Source organism: Oreochromis aureus, linkage group 12 (genome assembly GCF_013358895.1).
Source record: "Oreochromis aureus strain Israel breed Guangdong linkage group 12, ZZ_aureus, whole genome shotgun sequence".
In the NCBI taxonomy this organism is placed as follows: domain Eukaryota; kingdom Metazoa; phylum Chordata; class Actinopteri; order Cichliformes; family Cichlidae; genus Oreochromis; species Oreochromis aureus.
This window is the reverse complement of record NC_052953.1, coordinates 18,522,585-18,544,805: the sequence shown is the minus strand read 5'-3', so window position 1 is coordinate 18,544,805 and position 22,221 is coordinate 18,522,585. Positions and strand designations below refer to the sequence as shown.

General features: G+C 40.4%; 2 protein-coding genes across 2 annotated transcripts in view; one reads left to right on the top strand and one right to left on the bottom strand.

Annotated features, from left to right (window-relative positions):
• Positions 1–9,891, bottom strand: part of LOC116311871 — a 43,961-nt gene extending 34,070 nt beyond the window's left edge. The window contains exons 1-4 of the mRNA XM_031729086.2: positions 9,525–9,891; positions 3,591–3,686; positions 1,211–1,413; positions 680–846 (exon numbers count right to left, since the gene is read on the bottom strand). Coding sequence (XP_031584946.2) covers positions 680–846; positions 1,211–1,413; positions 3,591–3,686; positions 9,525–9,563 — 505 coding nt within the window. The 5' untranslated portion in view covers positions 9,564–9,891. The remainder of the gene's footprint in view (positions 1–679; positions 847–1,210; positions 1,414–3,590; positions 3,687–9,524) is intronic.
• Positions 9,892–15,352: 5,461 nt separating this feature from the next.
• On the top strand, positions 15,353–16,309 carry foxb2 (forkhead box B2). Its single transcript, XM_031729080.1, has one exon. The coding sequence runs from the start codon at positions 15,353–15,355 to the stop codon at positions 16,307–16,309; it is 957 nt and encodes a 318-aa protein (XP_031584940.1).
• Positions 16,310–22,221: the final 5,912 nt, after the last annotated feature.

The window sequence follows — 22,221 nt, the reverse complement described above, 5'->3', positions numbered from 1 at the left end:
TCTCTGCCGTTTCTCTCCATTCTCCACCTTAATTCACTTTTCCTCTGACTGTCTCTCTGTAAATCTCAGTGAAAGTTGATGGGGAGCATTATTGAAAAGGGATCAGATGTTTCTGCAACCTAACCTTCACACAGGTGCCTAGCATCGACGTCTGGAGTACCTGTTTGGCAGGCTGTTTTACTGGCTTAACAACATGCGCACGGAAGGCATCTCTATTAAAGTTTTATGGGGAGTTATGGAGTTATTTTGTTATCGACGGCATAAAATATCATTACATGCAAAGAATATTTTACTCTAGCCTACACAGAAACTAGAAAGTTTTGTCTCTAATAGAGTTCAAGCGCGTAGTTTACATACATTTTTGTTCTCTGCTCATCTACTTTTTCTCATTTCATGTTGATTTGTTGTGATAACTTTTGTTACTTTAGGAGGAAAATACAACTACCTGACAAAAGAGGAAAACAGACTAAGCTAAATTAAAAAGAAAAAAAAAAAGTCACATTACGGGACTCTGTGTGTCTCTCCGAGCTCTTACTTACTCACATTCACCACCCTTCATCTTTCTCGTTCTCGATCTCTCCTGGTGAGTGTTAAGCGAGTCATGTCAGGGGATTTGTGTGTGTCCTCCTTCATCGCCCCATTACTCCCCCTGGGGGGAGGGCGCCTCTGCTTCTCTCACCTCCAAGAATCTCCCCCAGCGTTGCTCTGATGTGCTCTGCTGCCTCTTGAAGAATCTCTTTGGTGACTGTCGTCACCGCGGACAATGCCCCATCATCCCCTGCGTCCTGCTGCCCGTCATGATGGACCACTCGCTGGATGCTGGACTCCAGAGCGTGGCACTCAGAGCTAGAAGAGGGAGAGGACGGGGGTGAAGGGGATATGGATGGCTGCCGGGGAAGGAGCAATGATCATGAGGCATTTGCATAAATACAACACTCTTTTTTGTGTCATGTGGGATGAACACACACACACACACACACACACACACACACACACACACACACACACACACACACACACACACACACACACACCTAAACGATCTCCCAAAATAATCTAGACATCAACATATGGTCTTCGTTGCCAAAGCCCATTGCACCTGTGTATATTTGTGGTTTTGCGTGCACATGTGCATAAGTATCCTAAATTTGAGCTGAACTGATCTGCAGACTGACCTGGTTCTGCTGGTCTGAATCTGAATTGCATTCACCTGTCTAGCAGTCCATTTCTCAGCAGTGTGAGCGAGAGCCTTTCGGCACGATGTAGTCTCATGAAGTCTACATCGTCTCTCCAAAGCAGCAAGCTCTCACAAAGCTTCACCCTCTTCAGATACCTCGCCGTCTCCTCGGGCAACACGGTGTCATATCTGCAGCCACACAGCACCGGCACACACACTCCACCTGACGATTCTCTCTTCAGAAACCCAAAGACACACAGAAAGCACATGAAGCCAAAAAGAAGTTGAAAGTACAGCACGTTTGGATAAAAATGTAGAATCTGAATGCAGCATGTCAGGAAGCGTCTGATATCATATTTTTACCGAGTTAGCGGAATGCATATAGTGGAAATTACTGCATTTGATTCTACAGCAAGGCAATATTTTGTTTGATGTCGAAGTGAAGAATGGATATTTTATGCCCTGCTGCCACTCATCAGTTACATTTTTACCAAGGTAGTGTTTCAGTTTATACAAGCTGAGAGCGTTTTTTTGTTTGTTTTTGTTTTTTTATATGTCCACGAAAACATGACTTGACATGGGAGAGAGAGAGAAATAGCCATAGCAAAGTTCTCAGTTTTAATTGGCAGTCTGGAAAGTTTGGGGCTATGGTCGAGTTTTGTAAACTAAGCAAAGGAGAAAATTTGCACAAACACTAGCGCTGTACATGACACATTAACACAAATCAAACAACAATATGCAAAGATGGATATGCAGAAGGCATACTAAATGTGGTTAGTTTTTGAATGTGCTGTCAGTAGAAACATTGTCCTACTGCATGCTGCACACAAATGGAGGAGCCGGAAAATAATTAAATACATTGTGGACACTGATCCACAATGATCAATCAGCTTCAAAGCAAAACAAGCATAACTAAGTCTTACATTTAAAAAAATGATTATCTTGGTTTTCATGTGAAGCATGACCCTGATGGTAAGCGCGTCATGGACAAAAGCAAAACAGTATGTCGGATGTGCCACGCAATGCTCAATTGGTGGGAACTAGTGCATTAGCGCAGTTAGCTTGTTAACGTGTTGACGCCGTCCAGCCCCACGCACGGGGCGATCCGCGGTAACTCGTTAACGGAGATTTGCAGCGTTATGGCGTTAATGTCATTTTAACGAGATTAACGCTGACAGCACTAGTGGGAACACAACGAATATGACTGCACATTTAAGCCGACATCATCGTAGTGCAAAGACAAGTGGAAGCGGACAAAAACAACAAGCACGCATGCTACAAACTTTACTCGAGTCATTTCTCTGTAATAAACTCTTTTTTCCAAAGATGAGTTATTTCTCGATCAGATAGATTTATTTTATTCTATTATTTTGTTGTTTCAGCAACATTAAATTTAAAAACTGTACTTTTGAGTTAAAATATATATTTATAATTTTAATAAATGACAAATTAAAAAGGCAAGAACATTTTTTTTGTAACGAAAAAATATCGAACCGTGACACCAAAGTATCGAACCGAACCGTGAATTTTGTGTATCGTTGCACCCCTAATATACATACATATACACATACATATACATACATATACATACATATACATATACATATATATATACACACATACATACATACGTTTATTATATACATATAATATACAGTACTGTGCAAAAGTCTTGAGCCGCCACTTATTTCTTTATATTTTGCCTGGAAAACAGGAAGTACATGCGGTAATTTACTGAAACATGTGAAAGCATACATGACAACAGTATATAAGAACAAAGTTTGTAGAATTCTAATGAGCTCAAAGGTCAATATTTCTCGAATAGTTCTCCAAGCTTCTTTAAGGACATTCAAAGCTCTTCTTTGGATGTCCTCAAAGTTCTGTCTTGTTCTGTTTTTGTAAAGATGATCCCACACTGCTTCAGTAATATGAAGATCTGGGTTCTGGGGAGGCCAATCCATGACTGCATTCCACAGTGTGTTTTTCTATCCAGGTTCTTTGTTTGTTTGTTTGTTTTTACTGCACTGGCAGTGAGTTTGTGACCATTGTCAAGCTGAAAAACAATTTTGTTGCCAACCAAGTTTCACAGATTCAGTTAAATAAATGGGAACATAGTATGTGTTTTGCAACAGGCTGCTAGTGACAAAGTTCAATTCAAAACCAATTGTTTGCTGAGTTGTTCATTATGCGTAGACACAATATACATAGGTGCCTTTTTTATGCTTGAAGGATTCATAGGTCACTATGAGGTCCTGGAGAAAAACTGCTCAAGACCACTTTCGAAGTTACAATGAAGTCTGGCTCCTTGGAAACAAGATAGAAATAATGAGGGGCGACTCTAGAATTTTTCAGGGTAATATATAAACATGCAACACAAAGCACATGAACACAAACGGGTAGATATTTAAGTTACCTGGCTGAGGTGTAGAGCTAAGCACAGTGTTGCTGCTACAGTGTCAACATCTGGCTCAGGTCCACCTAAAACAGCATGGACAGGACCCTCTGATGCCTAAAAGAACAAAACAACCAAGTCAATGTATCCGTATCTTTTCATTTCAGTATGATTGGAAGGACATTATTGTGGGATACTCTGTCTCTTTATGTCCCAACCTAACAAAAGAACTGTGAAGCACTGTTTGATCTGGAGCTGATATACACTATATAATGTACCAGCATCGAGCCAGCATGATTATGTTAGATGACTGCAGCATTTTGAAACCCAACAGTATACATTAATAATGAAGTCACGGTGCTGCAAGGCTTAGCTCATGCTTGAAAGAAAATGCTAGTAAATACGCACTACACTACTGGCAAAATCCATCATGGGAGCAAAGGATTAGTCGAAATTAGCAAGAATAACTTTTTCACTTCTAACTCAGAGTAACACGGTTTATCAGAGAAGTGATGACTTCCATTAATTTCTGCAAACAATGAGAACAAACACTCCTCATTTAGGTTAAGTGGACGCTAATGACAGCTCCATTACAGAGATTAAACATTCATCTCAGGGTGAAAAAGGCAGAAAATTATTTTTCCCCCTTCATTTGTTGACTGGGACACTTAGTAGAAGATCGTAATACAGCAGATGATTCATGAACTTATCTCTGGACATTTATGTATATTTGTTAAAATTTGAAAAACTACACTTTTATTTAGCTGATTTAGCAGGAGACAATACAGCCTATTCACCTTTACCCTTGATTTAACAAAATCATCCTCAACCACTGAGCGCCCTCACTGGGTGCTCTTTCTATATGAGTCTTTAACATTTTATCTAAACATCAGTGCAGACAATCTGAATCACCACTAATGCAAGACACACCTGCACCCTACTTCAAATGGACTAGCAGTGCTACAATGAGAACAGAGTAAGCAAGGAAAGGTACCTTTACAACAACATCACTGGGAGCACGACAGTCTACCAGCTATCAAAGATCAGTAACCTTGAGGCCACCGTACCCTCCTCCCAACTTAACCGCCATTCCACACATCTGCTCTTATATTTTTATGCTTTTATATTCGCAGGCTGATACTGATCTTTATAGTTAAAAACTGCTGCGTGTTTTTTAGTAGACTTCCAGTCTCTGTGTTATATGATAGTCAACGGCTGTCCTGGAATCAGTTAACACACTTACATTGTGATGGATTAGCACCCTCTTACCTTTCTGAGCTTTTAACTACGCATTCTTCTAATAGATGTTTAAGGTCAGCTGATCAGATGCTTCTGGGTGTTCCAAGAAGCAGACTAAAGCGCAGAGGAGTCTGGGCCTTTGCTGTAGTTACAGCTAAACTTTAAAGTTTAAATTAAGACCTCTCCCAACACTCAATGCTTTTGCTTCGTTTCTTGTTTGTTTTATGGTTTTTGCTGCATTTTTCTGCTCTGTTTTATTCATTTTAGTTGCACTTTACAGCACTTTAGTCAAGCCTTGTTGTGTTTTTTAAATGTGCTTATAAAATAATTGACTTGACTTTAGAAAATGGTCAGCACAACCAAACTCTCAAAGCACGTTAACTTGTTACTTTATCAGGTAATCCTGCTTTCATCTTGCAAGCTTAACAAACACTCAGCAAATCTGTTGACTTATCAAATACATAATGGAGTCCGGTAATTTAAGGGAGCTAAATGCCATAGTTAGACACATAAAGCACTGGTAATAGTGCATAAGGAATTGAGCCAGTGTCTTGTTTCTGTTCTTATGGCCTCGCCACTCAGGCCAGAGGGATAAATGAAATGAGGGGTGAGGTAATGAAAGAGCAACGCGCTCAGAGGGAGCGCAGAAAAAAGATTTGAGGCTGCCTGATCATAAGAATGGAAGGAGTCTGGTTAGACTGGAGGAAGGAGGCCAAGGAGTTTAAGAAAGGCTTATCAAAATGAGGAGCTGTAATATAGTTGGTGAGTCAGAGGTGTAGAAGAGGTGCAGGAAAGGAGAAAAGGAAAAAATGGAAGCCAAACAGGTAGAAAATGTGATAGGAAAGACAGAGAGGGGAGGGGCAGCAGGGAGTGCAATTTAAGAGGTAAAACGGAGGGAGAAAGTATCACAAAGAGGAAATAAAATAAGAAGCAGAAAGAGTACAGAATGTGTGCGAGGCAGAGAAAGATGGGGGGACGGGCTCTCCTGCCCGTTCCTTCATAGCAGGGAGGGCAGCAAAATAAATCAATAGTAGATAGCCAGAGAAAAGGAAGTGATGCATTAGCAGGAGAAAAGGCCGATGTCTGTTCGACTGCAATAGGAGAACAGTGGTGTGCGCGCACATGTGTACTGGCCATCTGATACCTTTCAATCTGAGTGCTCTCTTTCTCTCCTCCTCGCCTTTCTGAGCTGCCATATTCCAATCCTCTCCCTTCCTTTAGGTTTATGACAGCTTTGTGAAAATACATAAGTCATTTAGATGAACAGCTGCTATGATTTTATTTTATTTTTTGCTTAAATAAATATTAAATGTAAAAAATACGAAATTCATTATTGTATTTGCTCTCAGCAAAAACTGAAATAGAATAATAAAAAAATGCTCCCTCTCTAAAAGTTGTGAACACTTAAACAACCTAATTCAACCTAAAATAATTAAAAATATATAATAAATGTTTAAACCTGCGGTTTTGCAATCATTGGGCCACCCGGTTCTTCATTGTGCTAAATTAGAAATATCTGTTAATCATTATTGGAGTCTCAACTTCCACCTGAATCGTCCGTCTGTAGAACAAACTGCAGAACAGCTATGATGATTTCCTCTTAATATAGAAATAATGTAAAAAGTACACACAGAGAACAGCTGCTTCTTGGTGTGAGGTCGTACCACTGCGCCGTAGTGATGTTTACATGATGTACATCCCTAAATTTCCATACACGACGCATCATCTCAACCTGACATCTTGGTCACATATCTGAGGAACATCTTGCAGCATAATTCATAAAATTTCTGCTGGAAAAAAAAAAAAGGAAAATAACAGAAATATTTGTGTGTAACAAATTAAAATGCTCACTAGACAAAAGAGAAAATAGGATCACAACCCTAATTAAAAAGTTCCAGTTCACGAGATATTGGATTTCAATGCTAACTTTCAATTAGGAGTTTCTATAAAACCTTGAAAGTTACTAATTTTTGACTGAAGCTGTGGTCTGTCATCCATCCATCTATCGGCTTATCTAAGTCAGAGTCACAGAGTTTATCCCAGCTGTCATTGGGCAAGACATCGGTACACTCTGTTCAGGTCACCACTCCATCACAGGAGCAACACAGAGAGAAATTCACACTCAAATTCACACCTAGAATCACCTGTTAACCTGACAAGTGTGCTTTTAGACTGTGGAAGGAAGCCGGAGTACCCGGAGAGAACCCTCAAAGCACAGCAAGAATACACAAACTACACACAGAAAGGCCCCTGTGGTGCTGACCGATTAATTGTGTCATTTTTGCCACCAAACAATGTATATGCTCAATAAAACACTGCAAAAGGCTGCCTGAGTTGCAATGAATAAGAAAAGTCAATTTATGCATGGACCATGCATTCACGCAGACACGCTAGTGAACATTAGGCTACTATGCTCACAGCAAAATCTGCTTTTTTGCAAATATATCCTCATTCCAATGCTTAAAAGTGTTATCACGCATCCATATTTCTGATATCACACAGGTTTAGCGGTTTATTTAATTAGATAGATAGATGTCTCAACAACAAAATCTATGTAATATTCTAAATAATTCTAAATAATTAAAGAGAGAAAATGACAAATGTTAGAACATTCCAACATACAAAGTTTCAAAATGACCTGTTTCTGAATGAAGGAGCAAACAAAGCCAATTAAAGCAGTCCTACGATGCTGTTTTTTTGTGGGTACATGTGTGATAGTGTACAGATTGAGAAAGACAGATGCGCGAAGCACACTCAGCATGCCGCTTTAGCTCGATGCCAAATGTTGTAAGAGTGAAGGAGTTAGAGCCGTGGAGCTTCACAGAGCAAATCTGAGTGAGACGGAAAGATGGCTTCAGTAAGTTTTAAGAGCCAACATAATTAGAGGTATTGCTGTTCTGGACCACAGCCATGCAGAGAGTGGAGAGAAAGCGGGATGAGGGGAATGACAGAGACGAGAGCGTGGTCAGCAAAAGACTGAATCATCAAAGTTTACATTAGAGAGCTACGAGAGAGAGAGAGGGATAAAGTGCCCTCACACACAATTTGTATGTATGTGCATTTGTGTGCGAGAGAGAACTGAGGAATGGCCGTTAATCGTGACATGTGTTACACCTTATCTCGATCCTACGTGACACTCATCAGTCGCCCCCTCTTATCACTCAATTACCTTGCTGTGCTCTGATCTGCGGATTTGCCTCTTTGAGCTTTTCTTCTCCCCAGATAAAAGGTCTTAAACACGCCTTAAAATTTCATCCCAGACAGGTTTGCATTGTGCTGACAGACAGCCGTTTACACAGATAAGTGAAATATTCTAAGTATTGTACGGTGGGTGAGAAATGCTGCAACCATGCATGTTGGGTTACAACAACAATCGGCATCCGTAACAACATATTTTCTCTGGTATTCCCTTAACTAGAAATCACTTTGTTCATATCTTTTTATTACGGCCTATCGCAGACACCTATATGCAATTACTGTAATGACCAGGAAATATCAAGATTGAGATTTTTCTCTGAAATATTTATCTCAGCTTTGACGTGCATCAGCAAGCTCAGACAATTATGTACATTACCCTGTTACATTATTCCTGAAGACACACACACACACACAGTCTTTATCTGCTGATGAAAAATATGCTTGAGGGCAGCTACTAAATGGGCCATGATGTGAGGCTGTTTTCTCAACGTATAGGATGTTTAAGAGAGGATTGTGAGAAAAAAAATATTAACTTTAAGACTAAAAAACTGCTCTGTTTTGGTTTAGTATGTGCTCATGTGTGAATGCCAATCAAGTCCTCTCTGACTGTGTGGTGGGTGTTTTCCTTCCCCTCCAATGAAAATAAGGAGCAACATAGCAAAACTAAAAGTATTAAAGTCATATTTCAGTACATGGTGTACAGTAGAGCATCTGACACAGACAGATATTTCTGATCACCCCCTGGCACTGACAGGTTCCTGGACATTGTAAACAAATGATGCTAAGCGTTGCCAAAATATAATGTCCCAAGTGCAGCAGAGACAGTATTAACTAGAAATAAATACCCTTTTTGTTTAGTGTGTTTGTGTGTATAGGGGGATGGAGACACACACACACAGACACTAGGGTCTCTTAAGCACATGCCCAAAAGCAGTTTTAGGGTCCCCTATGACCTCAAGGCATGTAGACCACATATCTGCTACAACATAGGCTGCATGTGCCCCTGAATACAACATAATGGTTCACAGATGCTCTACGTTCATTTGATCCGTATAAATTAAGCTGTTTAGTATTTGCATGAGGCTTTTTTGACAGTGTGCGAAGAGATATTCAGCTCTGGATCAAATGCAAATTATGAGTCAGTATCTGCAGAGCAGCCAGATAGCAGGGAAGGACAGCCTCCGGCTAAACTTGTTGATGTCACGCCTTCCCCTCATTAGAAATCTCCTCATTCAAATTCACACACTGGTGTTCCTGTAAACACAACGTGCTTATTGTATTGGACCAAACACGCCGTTCTTTTCCTTTTGTACTGTCATACTGGCGATCTACAGGTGCTTTGGGGGGTGGGCATGGGGGGGGAGGCGGGAAGACCGAGGGGACGTGAGAGGCGTTTGCCGTGCGCTTTTCCAGCAACAGGAACGCAGCCTGTAGCACAGCAGTAGCAGCTTTCCCGTCATGGTCTCATTCATTATACCCGCAACCTGGTGTTAACGCCGCTGAAGGCTCTTAACTCACCCCGAGTCTGCTCTGGACCCTCCGCAAATACTCTTCCATGTCGGCCTGCGTCGCTACGGCGCTGTTGCAGATCTCTCCATAGACCAAGTTTCGGCAATAAGGCAGCTGATGTGGGCTTGTATTTTTTCTCCCCCCTCTCTCCTCGCTTCCGAGTCCCCCGCTGCGCTCGCACTGCAGCACTCGCTGCTGCCGCGAGAGACGTCGGTCCTCCCCTTCTCAACGGGGCGAACCCACAACACCGAGCAGTGGGTGTGACGGTAGGAAGAGGAGATCCGACGGAGGCGCGCTCGGTGATTCAGCCGCGCACCCTGCGGTGGTAGGAGCCCCCCTCCCCGCCCTTCGTCTTTCTCCCCCGCTCAACCCCTCCTCCCCGCGCACATTAACACATCCCTATCCTATCCCATACAGCCTCAGATGAGACCATACTGAATTTAGTGAGTGATGAGTGCAGCCTAGCGCTCCAGCTTTACGTTACAGCACGCTGCTGGTTTGGCTCTATTCTTAATTTGAGGATATTCACACTTGTGGTGCACAGGGGACGAAAAATGCCGCAATATGATAAAAACCACAGCCAAAGAGCACCGCAGTACCTTTCTGGTACGGGCGTGCTTTCACAGGAAGCACTTTAATTAACCTGAAAGATGTCCCTGTGAGTAACAGCCGTCTCTCCTACACACACACACACACACACACACACACACAATCACATAGGAAGCCAGCCAATCCTGAAACTTTAATATTTAAAAGAGATCGTTTATCATTGGTTCATTGTGCCAGTGGGTTTAACTCTTTAGCCCCCCCATTTAGTTTCTGATAAATCGACTACGCTCAGATTAATTTAGGATCTTGAAAGGAAATTATAAACTAAAAGTAATAAAAGGTCACAACATTAACATCCTTGATACTTTTTCACTTATTGAGCTTTGGCTTCATTTGCCAGTTTGGGAAAAACAACTGAAAACTCATGCTATAGTGTACTAATGTCAAATCTTGTTTGTGATAAGAGTAACGAAAATGGAATGATAACCAAATAAATCAGCATGGACTGTGCTTATTTTCTTATAATAGGCCATTAAAGGACAAAAAGCAAACTGGCTGGTGTATCACTACATTAGAGACAATGCCCCATATAATGCACAAATGTGTGTGTGTGTGTGTGTGTGTGTGTGTGTGTGTGTGTGTGTGTGTGTGTGTGAGAGAGAGAGAGAGAGAGAGAGTGTGTCTTTTTCACATGGCTTTTAGCTCAAATACCACATTTATTGGAATCCATGGTGGCCTAACTGTATTAATGCAGCAGGCACTATGAGCACTACTGTGAGCATCTTGCTTCTCCATTTGTGGTGAAAGCAGTAATACTCTGCTCTAAATGGAAGCTCTCTTAGAGCACTGTCCCTGCAGAAAGCCAAGAGGGCTCCTACAATATTCAGATCGGATCTAATCAATTCAAAATAAAACTTGTTGTTTTCTGAGAAACAAAAAGCAACCAAAGAGAGAGAGCGATAGATAGATAGATGATAGATAGATAGATAGATAGATAGATAGATAGATAGATAGATAGATAGATAGATAGATAGATAGATAGATAGATAGATAGATAGATAGATACAAGCCCCTCTGATAAATTTAACGAACACTGAGGTTAGTAACTCACAGTGCAGTTACAAAGAGAAAGTTAACAGTCAGTTTTCTCAATGCAATTATTATCAGGCATAATTTAGTCATGATGATATTGACGATGATATTCATCTTATGAATAATATTCATCATCATCAGTCAGCAAGGTCAGGTGAGAAAACCTTCTGAAGAAAAGGGCTACAAAAACAAGGGAATCTGTATTAGTTTGCTTTTGTGACTAACAGAAGAACAACACCTCAGTATGAGGATGATCCTAAGATGGAAGAAGAATGTGAGAGAAGGTCACTTCAGCACAGACCAGCTTCACAGACAGTTCGTTAATGACAACGTTTAGTATATACGTTTACCTCTTAATACATATATATATATATATATATTTCAAACAAAAATATTAACTCCAAGAAAGGTTTGTGGTTCCTTCCCTTCAAGGCTTTTCTACATGAAGATATGTGAAAAACGATGAAGGGTAAGGTGCAAAAGGTCACCAAAAGCCTTAAATATTGAGTTTCCCCTGTTGCTGAATTGTCAGTGGAAATAGATTTTCTTTATTTATTTTTTTTTAACATTTACATATACATAACTTTTCCCCCTTCATTGTGAACAAGCCGTAATGGCAGAGTGTGGTCCTGTGTCTGGGAATGTCCAAGGAGTTACAGTAACTTTCACAAAAACAGAGAAGCGTGAGCAGGCACAGACTACACCTGAGCAGTATATTGTCACTGTCCTGCTCTAGCCTGTAACTGCCATCTTTATTTGCAGGAACAATTTATAATATTTCTTCAAAGAATGCCTAATGACTGCCAGAACTGTGTAACTAATTAAGAAAATGAAAAATACCAAAATTCTTTCGCAGGTTTTCTATATCAACAGCAAAGAGGATACATTTGCATATGCTCATCATAACACAGGTTCATCCCAGGTTTATTCACTTGTTTATTTATGATGTGCAAATTAATTAAACCCATCCTGAAAACATGGTGACCCCATGGAATCAAAACCAGTTTGCTGGTGCAATGTTTGGGCCCCTTCAATGAAATTAATTTAAAGATTATAATTTTGTTTCGTTAAAATTGTCTCATTTTTCTACACTTTATATCTCAGTTTCATAATAAGAGCGTCACAAACACTGAACACTGAAAAAAACATTACTGCAAGTCCTGATTTGGATTTCCTGCAACATTTCCAGTGTGACATTATGACAGACAGCACCACTTGATGCTGGCTCAGACTCAAAAAGATGCTGCAAATTCGGTATTTATTTTGCAGACTCTACAAAGTGAAAGCATGCATATGTTTGGGAAAAGTAAATGACCGATTACAAAGCTTTTAGACTAAAACGTTTGCTTTGAATTGCTGTGACACTTTTTATATTGTCGCTGTGTAAGGTCGAAGTTTGACGACGAGATTTCGGGGAAGAATGCTGGTTCTTTGCACCAAATCAGTTTCTGTGAAACGGGAACTCAAGACAGTTTTACCTGAAGTGACTGAAAGACTCTTGAAGGCCAACAGGAAGGCAACAGGCGGACCATCCTAGCTGTGATCCATTAATGCTCCCCTGGCTCGCTCTTTTATGGGCAAATTGTAAGATCTGTCGTATTTTGCCACTAAATAATTCCCCATCACGTAAGTGAGCCTTACAGCGTCTGCACTACAGTCCTAAACCGGCTTAATTTTCCATTGAAAACAATAGGCCGCGCTAATTGATTTTAATGGCTCTCTCCGCGACGATGCGCCCCTTATGAGTTGGAGAGAGGTCTTTAAGATTATTATTATTAGTATAATTGCCATTACCCCCACACTTTCCCTTTGCGAATGGGAGTCAGAGAAAGAATATCTTTGCCCTTAAGCTGAACAAATAATTATTAGAGACTGGAAACAAACAGACGACCGTCATTCACACGCGCGCCCAGTCGCGCGCACGCACGAACACACACATATCTCTTCACCTTAGAGAGGACCCCCTCCTGGCGACCCTCATTCCCTCTGCCGCCCTCTTCGTGCAGCGTGCCGCTTGTAATTTATGCAAAATTAATTGATACATCTTTTATAATTGATGTGCTGTAAACTTAATGAGTAATTTATGTAATTAGTCAATTAAGGATAATTCCAGCATATGTTCCATATGCCCAGAAGGTGTGCTTTACAACTAGTTATTTGTCCAGGAGTTGGGTGCAAGCGAACACTGCCGTAGACTACCTAATTAATTTTGTTATGCAGATCAGCCACGGTGTCTATTTAACGGCCCCCTTTGTGAAAACAGATTTAATATTGATCTTTCCCGGGCGTTTTAAGAGGATGCTTTTACCCGCCCTGGCCTCGGAGGGCCTCGGTGTTTCAAATCTCATTTTTCAGGCGCAGGGAAAACAGTTATTCGGAGAAAACAAAAAAACACAAGCGTAGCATCAACTGTCTTTTAAAATGTTCCCTCCTCGTCAAGCAAAGTGGCACTAAAAAGTCATTTTCTTTGCAATTACATAATGTCTTTAAAATATGCTCTACGTTGACACGGTTGACCTTTTGAGTGGGCTTGAAGGACCGAGACATAACGGGAGTGATACACCGGCTAATTAATTGACACAGTTTTGAATATTCATACCTAATACAGCGAGCTTGCCCTTAATTACATTGTTGGACTTCTCTCTTAGGAGGCTAAATCACGGAAGGCTTAATTATTGTAATGTATTCGAGGGCCCATCGGGGCACCGCGGAAGACAGGAGCCGTCAAGGACCCAGTCATGACACCTGGCCAGAGGAGAAAAAACTACGAGGAGGGAGGGGGGCTTTTTGCTGTTCTCCGCTGAACAGAATTCAGAGCAGGGGATGAAGTTTGTTTACATCCTTGTAGGATTCACCAGAGAGTGTTTGAACAGACAGACAGCCGCCGGACTCCCCTCTCAGCAATTAATCAACAACAGCGCCTCTCTCTCTCTCTCTCTCTCTCTCTCTCTCTCAGTGTGTTTTTGTGTGTTTCTGTGCGAGCGAGCTGGTGTAATTGAGAGCAGAAGAGTAGCGCACTGATGATTGTGCGCAAAGGAAGACATGATTTATTGTTGGCAAAGTCTAAAAGTGCAATCGAGCAAATTTAACAAAGATGCTGTATTTATATATTCCATTCTTTACTATTTGTTTCCTCGACTGGAATGGGGGAGATTTCAACGCAAATCCACGCTCTCCGTCGCAGTTCTTTCACTCTTCACCACAGACACACAGATGACAAGGCAGTCTTTATATGTGAAGCAACTGAATACTATAACATTAATACTATAACATTACATGACTTCCAGTGCTGTTTAAAAAATTGCAGGAGAGGTCAAAGGTCAAGTTTATTCCCAGAGAAAATGCGCAAAGCCTTTGGTGCTTTTGTTGTCTTGCTCCGAGACATTTCAGGAGAGTCGCCACTTTAAACGAAAATTAGATGTTAAAATCGGTCCAGAAATGTCAATTTTTTCCTCGTGTACTTTACGTGGGAGTCTTTGATTGGTAAACAGCCAATTAGACGCAAAGGCATGTGCTGAACGCACATCCTCTCATTTTTAACCCCCCCACCCCCAACACACACACGCACCCTTCATTCTGTACCCCTACACACACACACACACACACACACACACACACACACACACACACACACACACACACACACACACACAGCCCTCTGCTCTCTCTTGACGTGTCCCCTGAGTGTCTGGATAATAGATAATAGAGCTGGCGACCTGCGGGGGTCTTACAAAAACGGCGCTCATCGAGTGGGAGCGGCGCACAAGAGGAGAGGAGCCACATCACACACAGACAGCAAAGCGAACCGGCCTCTCATATCATCATTCAGCCGCCGCGGAAACAAGAGCAACTCAGAGGACTTCTCAACTTTTACGCACGGAAATTTGACATTTACGCACGACTTCAAAAGCATCATTTGACGAAGACACGGACAAAAACAACTTATTTTCGGACGCGAGAGACTCTCGGGGATCTTACCTGAGCGGCGGGCCTTTGGGTTTCACTATTAATCGATATAACTCAGGTAATATAATCTGATGGCTCAGAACTTTGGAGCAGATCAGTCAGATGGAGACTGATGTGAAGGCTGGCAAGTGAACTCGTAAAACAAAAACAAAATAACGTTAAAAAAAAAACAACAACTTTAAAAGCATTTTTATTCAAGAATTTGAACTTCAAGAAAAGAGTAACCAGCTATGCCTCGTCCAGGGAAAAACTCTTACAGCGACCAGAAGCCTCCGTACTCCTACATATCACTCACAGCGATGGCTATTCAGAACTCAACTGAAAAGATGCTGCCTCTGAGTGACATTTATAAGTTCATCATGGATCGCTTTCCATATTATCGAGAGAATACCCAGAGATGGCAGAATTCCCTGCGACACAACCTCTCATTTAACGACTGTTTCATCAAGATACCCCGTCGCCCTGATCAGCCGGGGAAAGGCAGCTTCTGGGCTCTTCATCCGGACTGCGGTGACATGTTCGAGAACGGCAGCTTCCTGAGGAGACGGAAGCGCTTCAAGGTGCTGCGTGCCGAGCATATGACCTGCAAGAGTTCCCCCATGATGCACTATTTCCACCATCACCACCATCACCCTGGCAGCAAGTTGGGCACTGCATCCAGCCACCACGACCACTCAGCCGCCCCTCCAAACGTGGGTCGCCTTCCTCACTTTCAGGGTTACGGGGGCATCACTTGCGCACAGCCCGGCGGGTTTAAACACCCATTTGCCATAGAGAACATTATAGGAAGGGACTACAAGGGTGTGATGGCCAGTGGGCTTCCCCTTACCTCGGTTATGCACCATCTGGGTTACCCGGTGCCCCCTCAGCTCAGCAGCATGGTCAATTCTATGTGGCCGCACGTCGGCATGCTATCAGAGTCTATGGGTGGCGTATCCGTGCCAGCATCATCCGAGTACGCACCATTCAGCGTGTCAGCCAAGGGCCTGTACCACAACGCCAACGGGCAAACCCTGCCAGCCGTTCCAGTGCCAATAAAACCCACCCCGTCCCTGGGCCCCGTGCCGGGTTTGACGGGTCTGCAGTCCGGCCCGGCCCAGATATGCTCACCGTCCTCACTGATGGAGAAAAGCGATCTGCTAGAGGGGAAAGGGAACCCTCTACACCCGGCCCTACTGCTGTCCTAACCGGGTAAATTGCAGGCTATTTTTGAAAGAAAAGAAAAAAATAAAGCGAGAAAGACATTGAAATTACCCGAAATAAGACAGACTTATCAGAGACGACAAATAGATTACGTGCAGCTGTAAGAGCGTTGTAAAATTAAGTTTAACATTGTGCTGTGTAATGGATTTTTCATTAGACTCATGTTGATTGAAATCATGATTTATTTGCACAATTTGTGAGGGCATTTACCACATACTGTAATGTGGCACTGATAAATACAATCAGACTGGTAGAGATGCTAATCCCAAAGAAAGCTTTGATTTAGGAGACAAACAGTCCGAAATGATTTCAAATGAAAATCAACTGCTCTGTTTTTTGATTTTTGCTGTTATTCTACTTATTTTACTTCAATCATTGGCAGGCCTACCGGCTAAAGACAAGTAGACCTTCGTGATTTTTAATTAGGCCTGTTGCACTTTTTGTGTATTCTCTAGCAGTGCATTAAAAATGTTATGCTTGTATTATAACACTATTTATCTGCAGATATTTATAAAGAACTTAAAACCGCAGCCTTCGTGTTGTAGTTATTTAAATAACTGTTTACATTCGCACATCCTTTCAGGGACGACTGTGTTTGAAAAGCTGAGGAAAAAAATAAATTCCAATAGACTCGGGCATTCTTTCACATCAGTGGAAACAGACATTCAGGTCCCGACTGTTATCTATCAATTCCTCAGATGTGTAAATAAAGAAATACGTCTCTACCCTTATTAAATATTTTGATAGTCTACAACAGGAAGTAATAACAAAAAGATCACTTCACATGCCACCTGTGGTTCTGTTTAATGCATCATAAATGGTCAGAATAATTTATTTTTATTCCAGCTGTTTTTCTTTAAAAATTAATGATTACAACTGATTACAAAAATAATATTAAATATATATTTGGCTCTATGACTATAAAACTAAAACTACTATATAACTATGAGATATGGAGTACGAACTGTGAGAGTTAATATTTTTCACTGAGCCATCATACAATGACCTAAAAGTAATTTTTTACTCTTCTTCACTCTGGAGTCATCCAAGGAATATCCAAACCCTCTTTGAACATCCAGTGAGAAGAAAAAACAGAGCTCAATATCATATTACATGGTGTAACTGTTATATTTTAAGAGGATAATTTTAAGAACACTTATTAGTCTATTTAAAAACAAAGATAGCAAAAAAAAAAAAAAAGTTCCTGCTATCACCTTCCATAATTCATACTTAAGTGCAGGCAATTGTCCACATTTGAGCATTATGACACAAATCACATCTGGTATGTGTACATGTGCTGATGCATACTGTGTCTAAGTGTGTGTGTGTGATCTTCCAAAAGATAGATATGAGCAGCCAACATTTTGGACAGCAGCTCCACAACTTCAAAAGCAGGATCAAGTTTGCTCTTTTGTTTGCTCTGTTTAAGTGAAGCTTTGAAGCTTCTCCTCAACGGCAGTACAAAGCCCCAGGTTCAGCCCACTAAAAATGACTTATATTTAACCTCCTGTCCCCTGTTTAGCATCCCAAAGGCTCTCACAGCCGACACTATTGTCACACCAGCCTCTGAACAAATAATTGAGATGCACCAGTGGAGGAGAGGCGTGGGAGTAAAAAATTAAAACCTATTCGGGTGTCATTGCTAACGAGCAGAATCTCCCTAATAGTGATGACCCTTATCTTTTCCTTTCTCATTCAATCCTTTTTATTTATTGTTATTTTATCACCATCATTTTGCTGTTTTATGCCTGACTTTTATTTATTTATTTATTTTGAGCATTTCTCTTTAGTTTTTTCTACCATGCCACCTCCTCTTTACTTTCTGTTCCATCTACACACACATACACACACTTTCTCTGCAGGGTGTCTGTAATTTCTAGTTAAAGGGAACTGAGATTTCTACAGCACAACCAAACTGTCTGTGTGAAAAGTGTGCCTGTGCCTGTAGGTGTGTGTGTGTGGGTGGGTGTGTGTGTGTATGTGTGTTGCTTTAATTCCCTGATCAGCAGGCCTCAATGTCTTTAATAGTCCTCACTGCATTAGTGCATAATTAAATGCCACTAATTAAGACACAATAAGAGGAGTAATAATGCAGCCATTACTACCCTCCATGATCCTCTGTCTTCACAACACCGGAGTTAGATGCCTCTGGAATCATAATATCACATGAGCTCCCCTAATGTGCACATGTGTTTATGTGCAGGGGTAATAGGTGGTATTTTTGCTGTTCGGTCTAATAAGAGTAGGAACTGTGCTGGTTGTGTCAAAGCATTTAAAAGAATATGTTAAATGATTTTCAGCCTCAAGAGCAGGTAGTAAAATAGAGAAACTAAATGCTTTGGATGTCAGCTGATTATGTATACCGGTTATAATTTAGATTACAAACAAAAATCTGTTTTGGCTGTGTGTTTTTGTTTTATATGGTAATAAAAAACATATTTTTGATAGACTGTTTGATAGTTTTCTCAAAAGAAGCAAGTGCACTGCAAATTTCTCTCCACTCTGCTGCGATGGTTTAGCAGATATAAATTTGAACCTGGTGCTTAATGTCAATAAACTGCAGAGTAATTACATTAAATAAATTTTAAAAATTAATATGGTTTACCTCTTTCTCCAAAATTAAAATGTAATAACCACTGACTCTCCGGTTTCCCGAGAGCGATAAAGAAATTTGTCCGCTGTGTGCAAATCCACTTACTTCATTTGGAAAAACATAAACTAATTATAAAAGCATAGACAAATTGTAATTAACGACTCTTCTGCAAATAAAGCTACATATGGAAGAGCTGAAACCTGGAGTTTTTTTCTCTTTAGACACTTAAATCAGCACAGGTGCACGCTCCAGTGTAACAAGGCGATTCCCAAAAGCTGAGGCATAAATAAAAGACATAAAAGGCAATTAAAGAAGAAAAACAACTTATAAATATGTCTTAAAACACAGATCACTTATGACAAAGACCATATTCATACAGTGTATATTTCTATTAATTTCATTCGAACAACACAGTATGATGCTGCATGAATTATTTTAGCACTGATAAAAACATACCTGGAATTAATATGGGCCAACTCTTAACTCGGGACAAATGGTTCGACGTGTGAAATGTGAGTGTAAAATGAATAAAATGAGTCCTGTGAATGAATAAAACATTTAGGTCAGAGGTGGTTCACAGTCAACCCTCTGAAACATAACGTTGCGATCTTGAATAGAAGATGATGCATTAGTGGTAATTACCCGCACTTGATAGGGGCCAGGGTGACAAATTCTACATGCATTTTTCTTAATGATCAGTGAGGACAGGCCATCATGATGAGCAGCTTAATTCATCTGATCTGATGTGCTATTTCTTACTCATGCACACTGGCACACGCGCAAACCTTAAATATTATTCTTTGTTCCAGACAGCAGGCTTTTATTCAATATATCCAGAACATCAGATGATTTAGAAATTTGCTCCAATTTCTTTAAACCTATAATTGCCATACAAGGATTCATTGTTCATCCACAGCTTGACTGACCATTAAAATCATCAGCAGAGCCATTCTAACTATAGATGGAGGTATGAAAATACATTACAGCAAACTCCTTGTTAAAGAGTTTTTTTTTAAATCACAGAGAGTGGACACACATAAATGTCATGAAGATGTTATTATTAAATGTTAAAATTCATTGATTTGTTTCGGAATTTGCAGAAAAGGATTTCAATAATAGGGACAAATGGGAAAATTGTCTCAAGCCTGCTACGTTTTCTTCCCACACTTTTACCTGATGGTAAATGGAAACAGGAAAGAAAGAAAGAAAGAAAGAAAGAAAGAAAGAAAGAAAGAAAGAAAGAAAGAAAGAAAAGAAAGAAAGAAAGAAAGAAAGAAAAGCTATGAGAGATGTACACTGAACTTGTCAGTGGTAATATTATGACTTCTGACGCAATCTGAAGAGCGCTGTATCTGAAAATGAACCAGCTGCTCCTGGCATTCCCTAAAACCCGACTGAAAACCATTGGCAACCGAGCCTTTCCAGCTATCGTTCCCAAACTGTGGAATGATCTCTCTGCCCATCTTAGGATGGCCTCCTCATTGCCTCTTTTTAAAACATGCTGGTAAACTTATTTTTATTCTTTGGCTTTTAACTCCGAGTGAGGTTGGTATGTTCTTACTTTCTATTTATAATTAATACTGTTGTTGTTGCTGATTTGTTGTGTGGTGTTTTGTGCCTTCTACAACACTTTGTTGCGTTTGTGTTGTTTTTTTGTGCTTAGTAAATAAATTGGTAATTGGTAAAGGTAAAATATATGGATTACATATATTCTGTATATGTAGATAGGGGTACAACAATGGGAATGTACAAGGAGTATGTGTCTTTGGAGGCATTTATTGCACTACTAACATACGCATACAGATCAATCTGGCTGCACAGAGCACTCACACACACTTGCAATCTCTACAAGAAAGACCACAAAGTGAAGTTTTAACTCTTTCATTACAGAAAACATTAAATACTGTTGCAAAAGAGAAGGCAGAGATTTTCACCTGAAACAAAATCATTGTGTGGCATCTCATCGTATCTCTTATTTCCTCCCCGAAACTGATTTTTGATTTGTGTTGTGAGAGTGAACACATAGGCCTTGTCACAGGAGAAAAGATTATCAAATATCATGATCATTTCTGCACTTGAAAGCACCAAGGTCCAACTGGTTGTCATACCAGCAGGTATGAAGAAAAGATGATAAGCACGCCAGCACATAGACCCGTCCATTTTCTTCTGCTTATCCAATTCAGGGTCGGGAGGGAGGCTGGAGCATATTCCAACTGCTGTAGGGTGAGACATGTTCATCAGCATATAGATACTACATGAAATATTATTCAACACTTGCAAGAAAGGAAACATACCAGTGATAAGAAAAATGAGATTTCCACACAGAGTAATACATTTGTAAACACATCATACTGTTTATTAAAATATATTCAAATCAAATGTACTGAAGTAAAGTAAACTGCAAAGGAGTTTCTTATGGATTATTAAATTAAGTTATTAATTTCATAATTAAATTGAAGCTGTTAAACTTGTCTTTTGCATTAACAAATATAAAATTTGGATTCATAAAAAAGTAGATGTGATCTGTCAGCGTCTAACAACCCAGAGAGCTCCTCTTAAAGCACGAGAAATTATGTCAGGTGTAATTGATGATGCTTAATTTGAATCAATCTTAACTGATTGATTCATAATTCTTGTAATTAACTTAACTGTGAGTAAACTGTGAGTGAATCAATAGGGGCCATGAATAAAACCATAATTAAATCTTTATAATTTTCTATTTAAGAACTGTCATTTTATTTTATTTTATTTTTTGTCACTTTCTCTTGTATGACAACAAGTCCTCATATAATTTACTATTAAGCTTTTTATGAATTACTTTAATAGAATGAGCAAACATAATGTGTTCTCTGAAGTTTTTTATTTAAAGTTTACTACAGTGACTGTACTGTATAGTTGTGGTCCGTGTGATAACTCAGTATAACAGTGTATGTGATTCACTGCAATCAGGCAGCTGGCATACGGATTTTTTCTGCTCTTATCTTAATCAAACGATCGGCTTGCCATATTCATTGCTGTGGTGTTTAATAGGGGGACAAGGGGACAGTCATCTGGCACGTGTCGACAGGAGTCAGCGTGAACCAATGAAAAGACCATCTGAGGGGAATTAGCATACTGGCATCAGGCCTGGAGACAGAGAGAAGCTGTCAGGGGAAATAGTCCTAACGACAGGTCACTCCGGACCGCTGCACATTACTATAACTCTTGTCCTTTCTCTGTAATGTATTGCATTCCCTCTCCAACTTGACTCTTTTACTGTCTCTCTTTTTTGTCCATCTTCACTACTCCACACCAGAGTCTTCC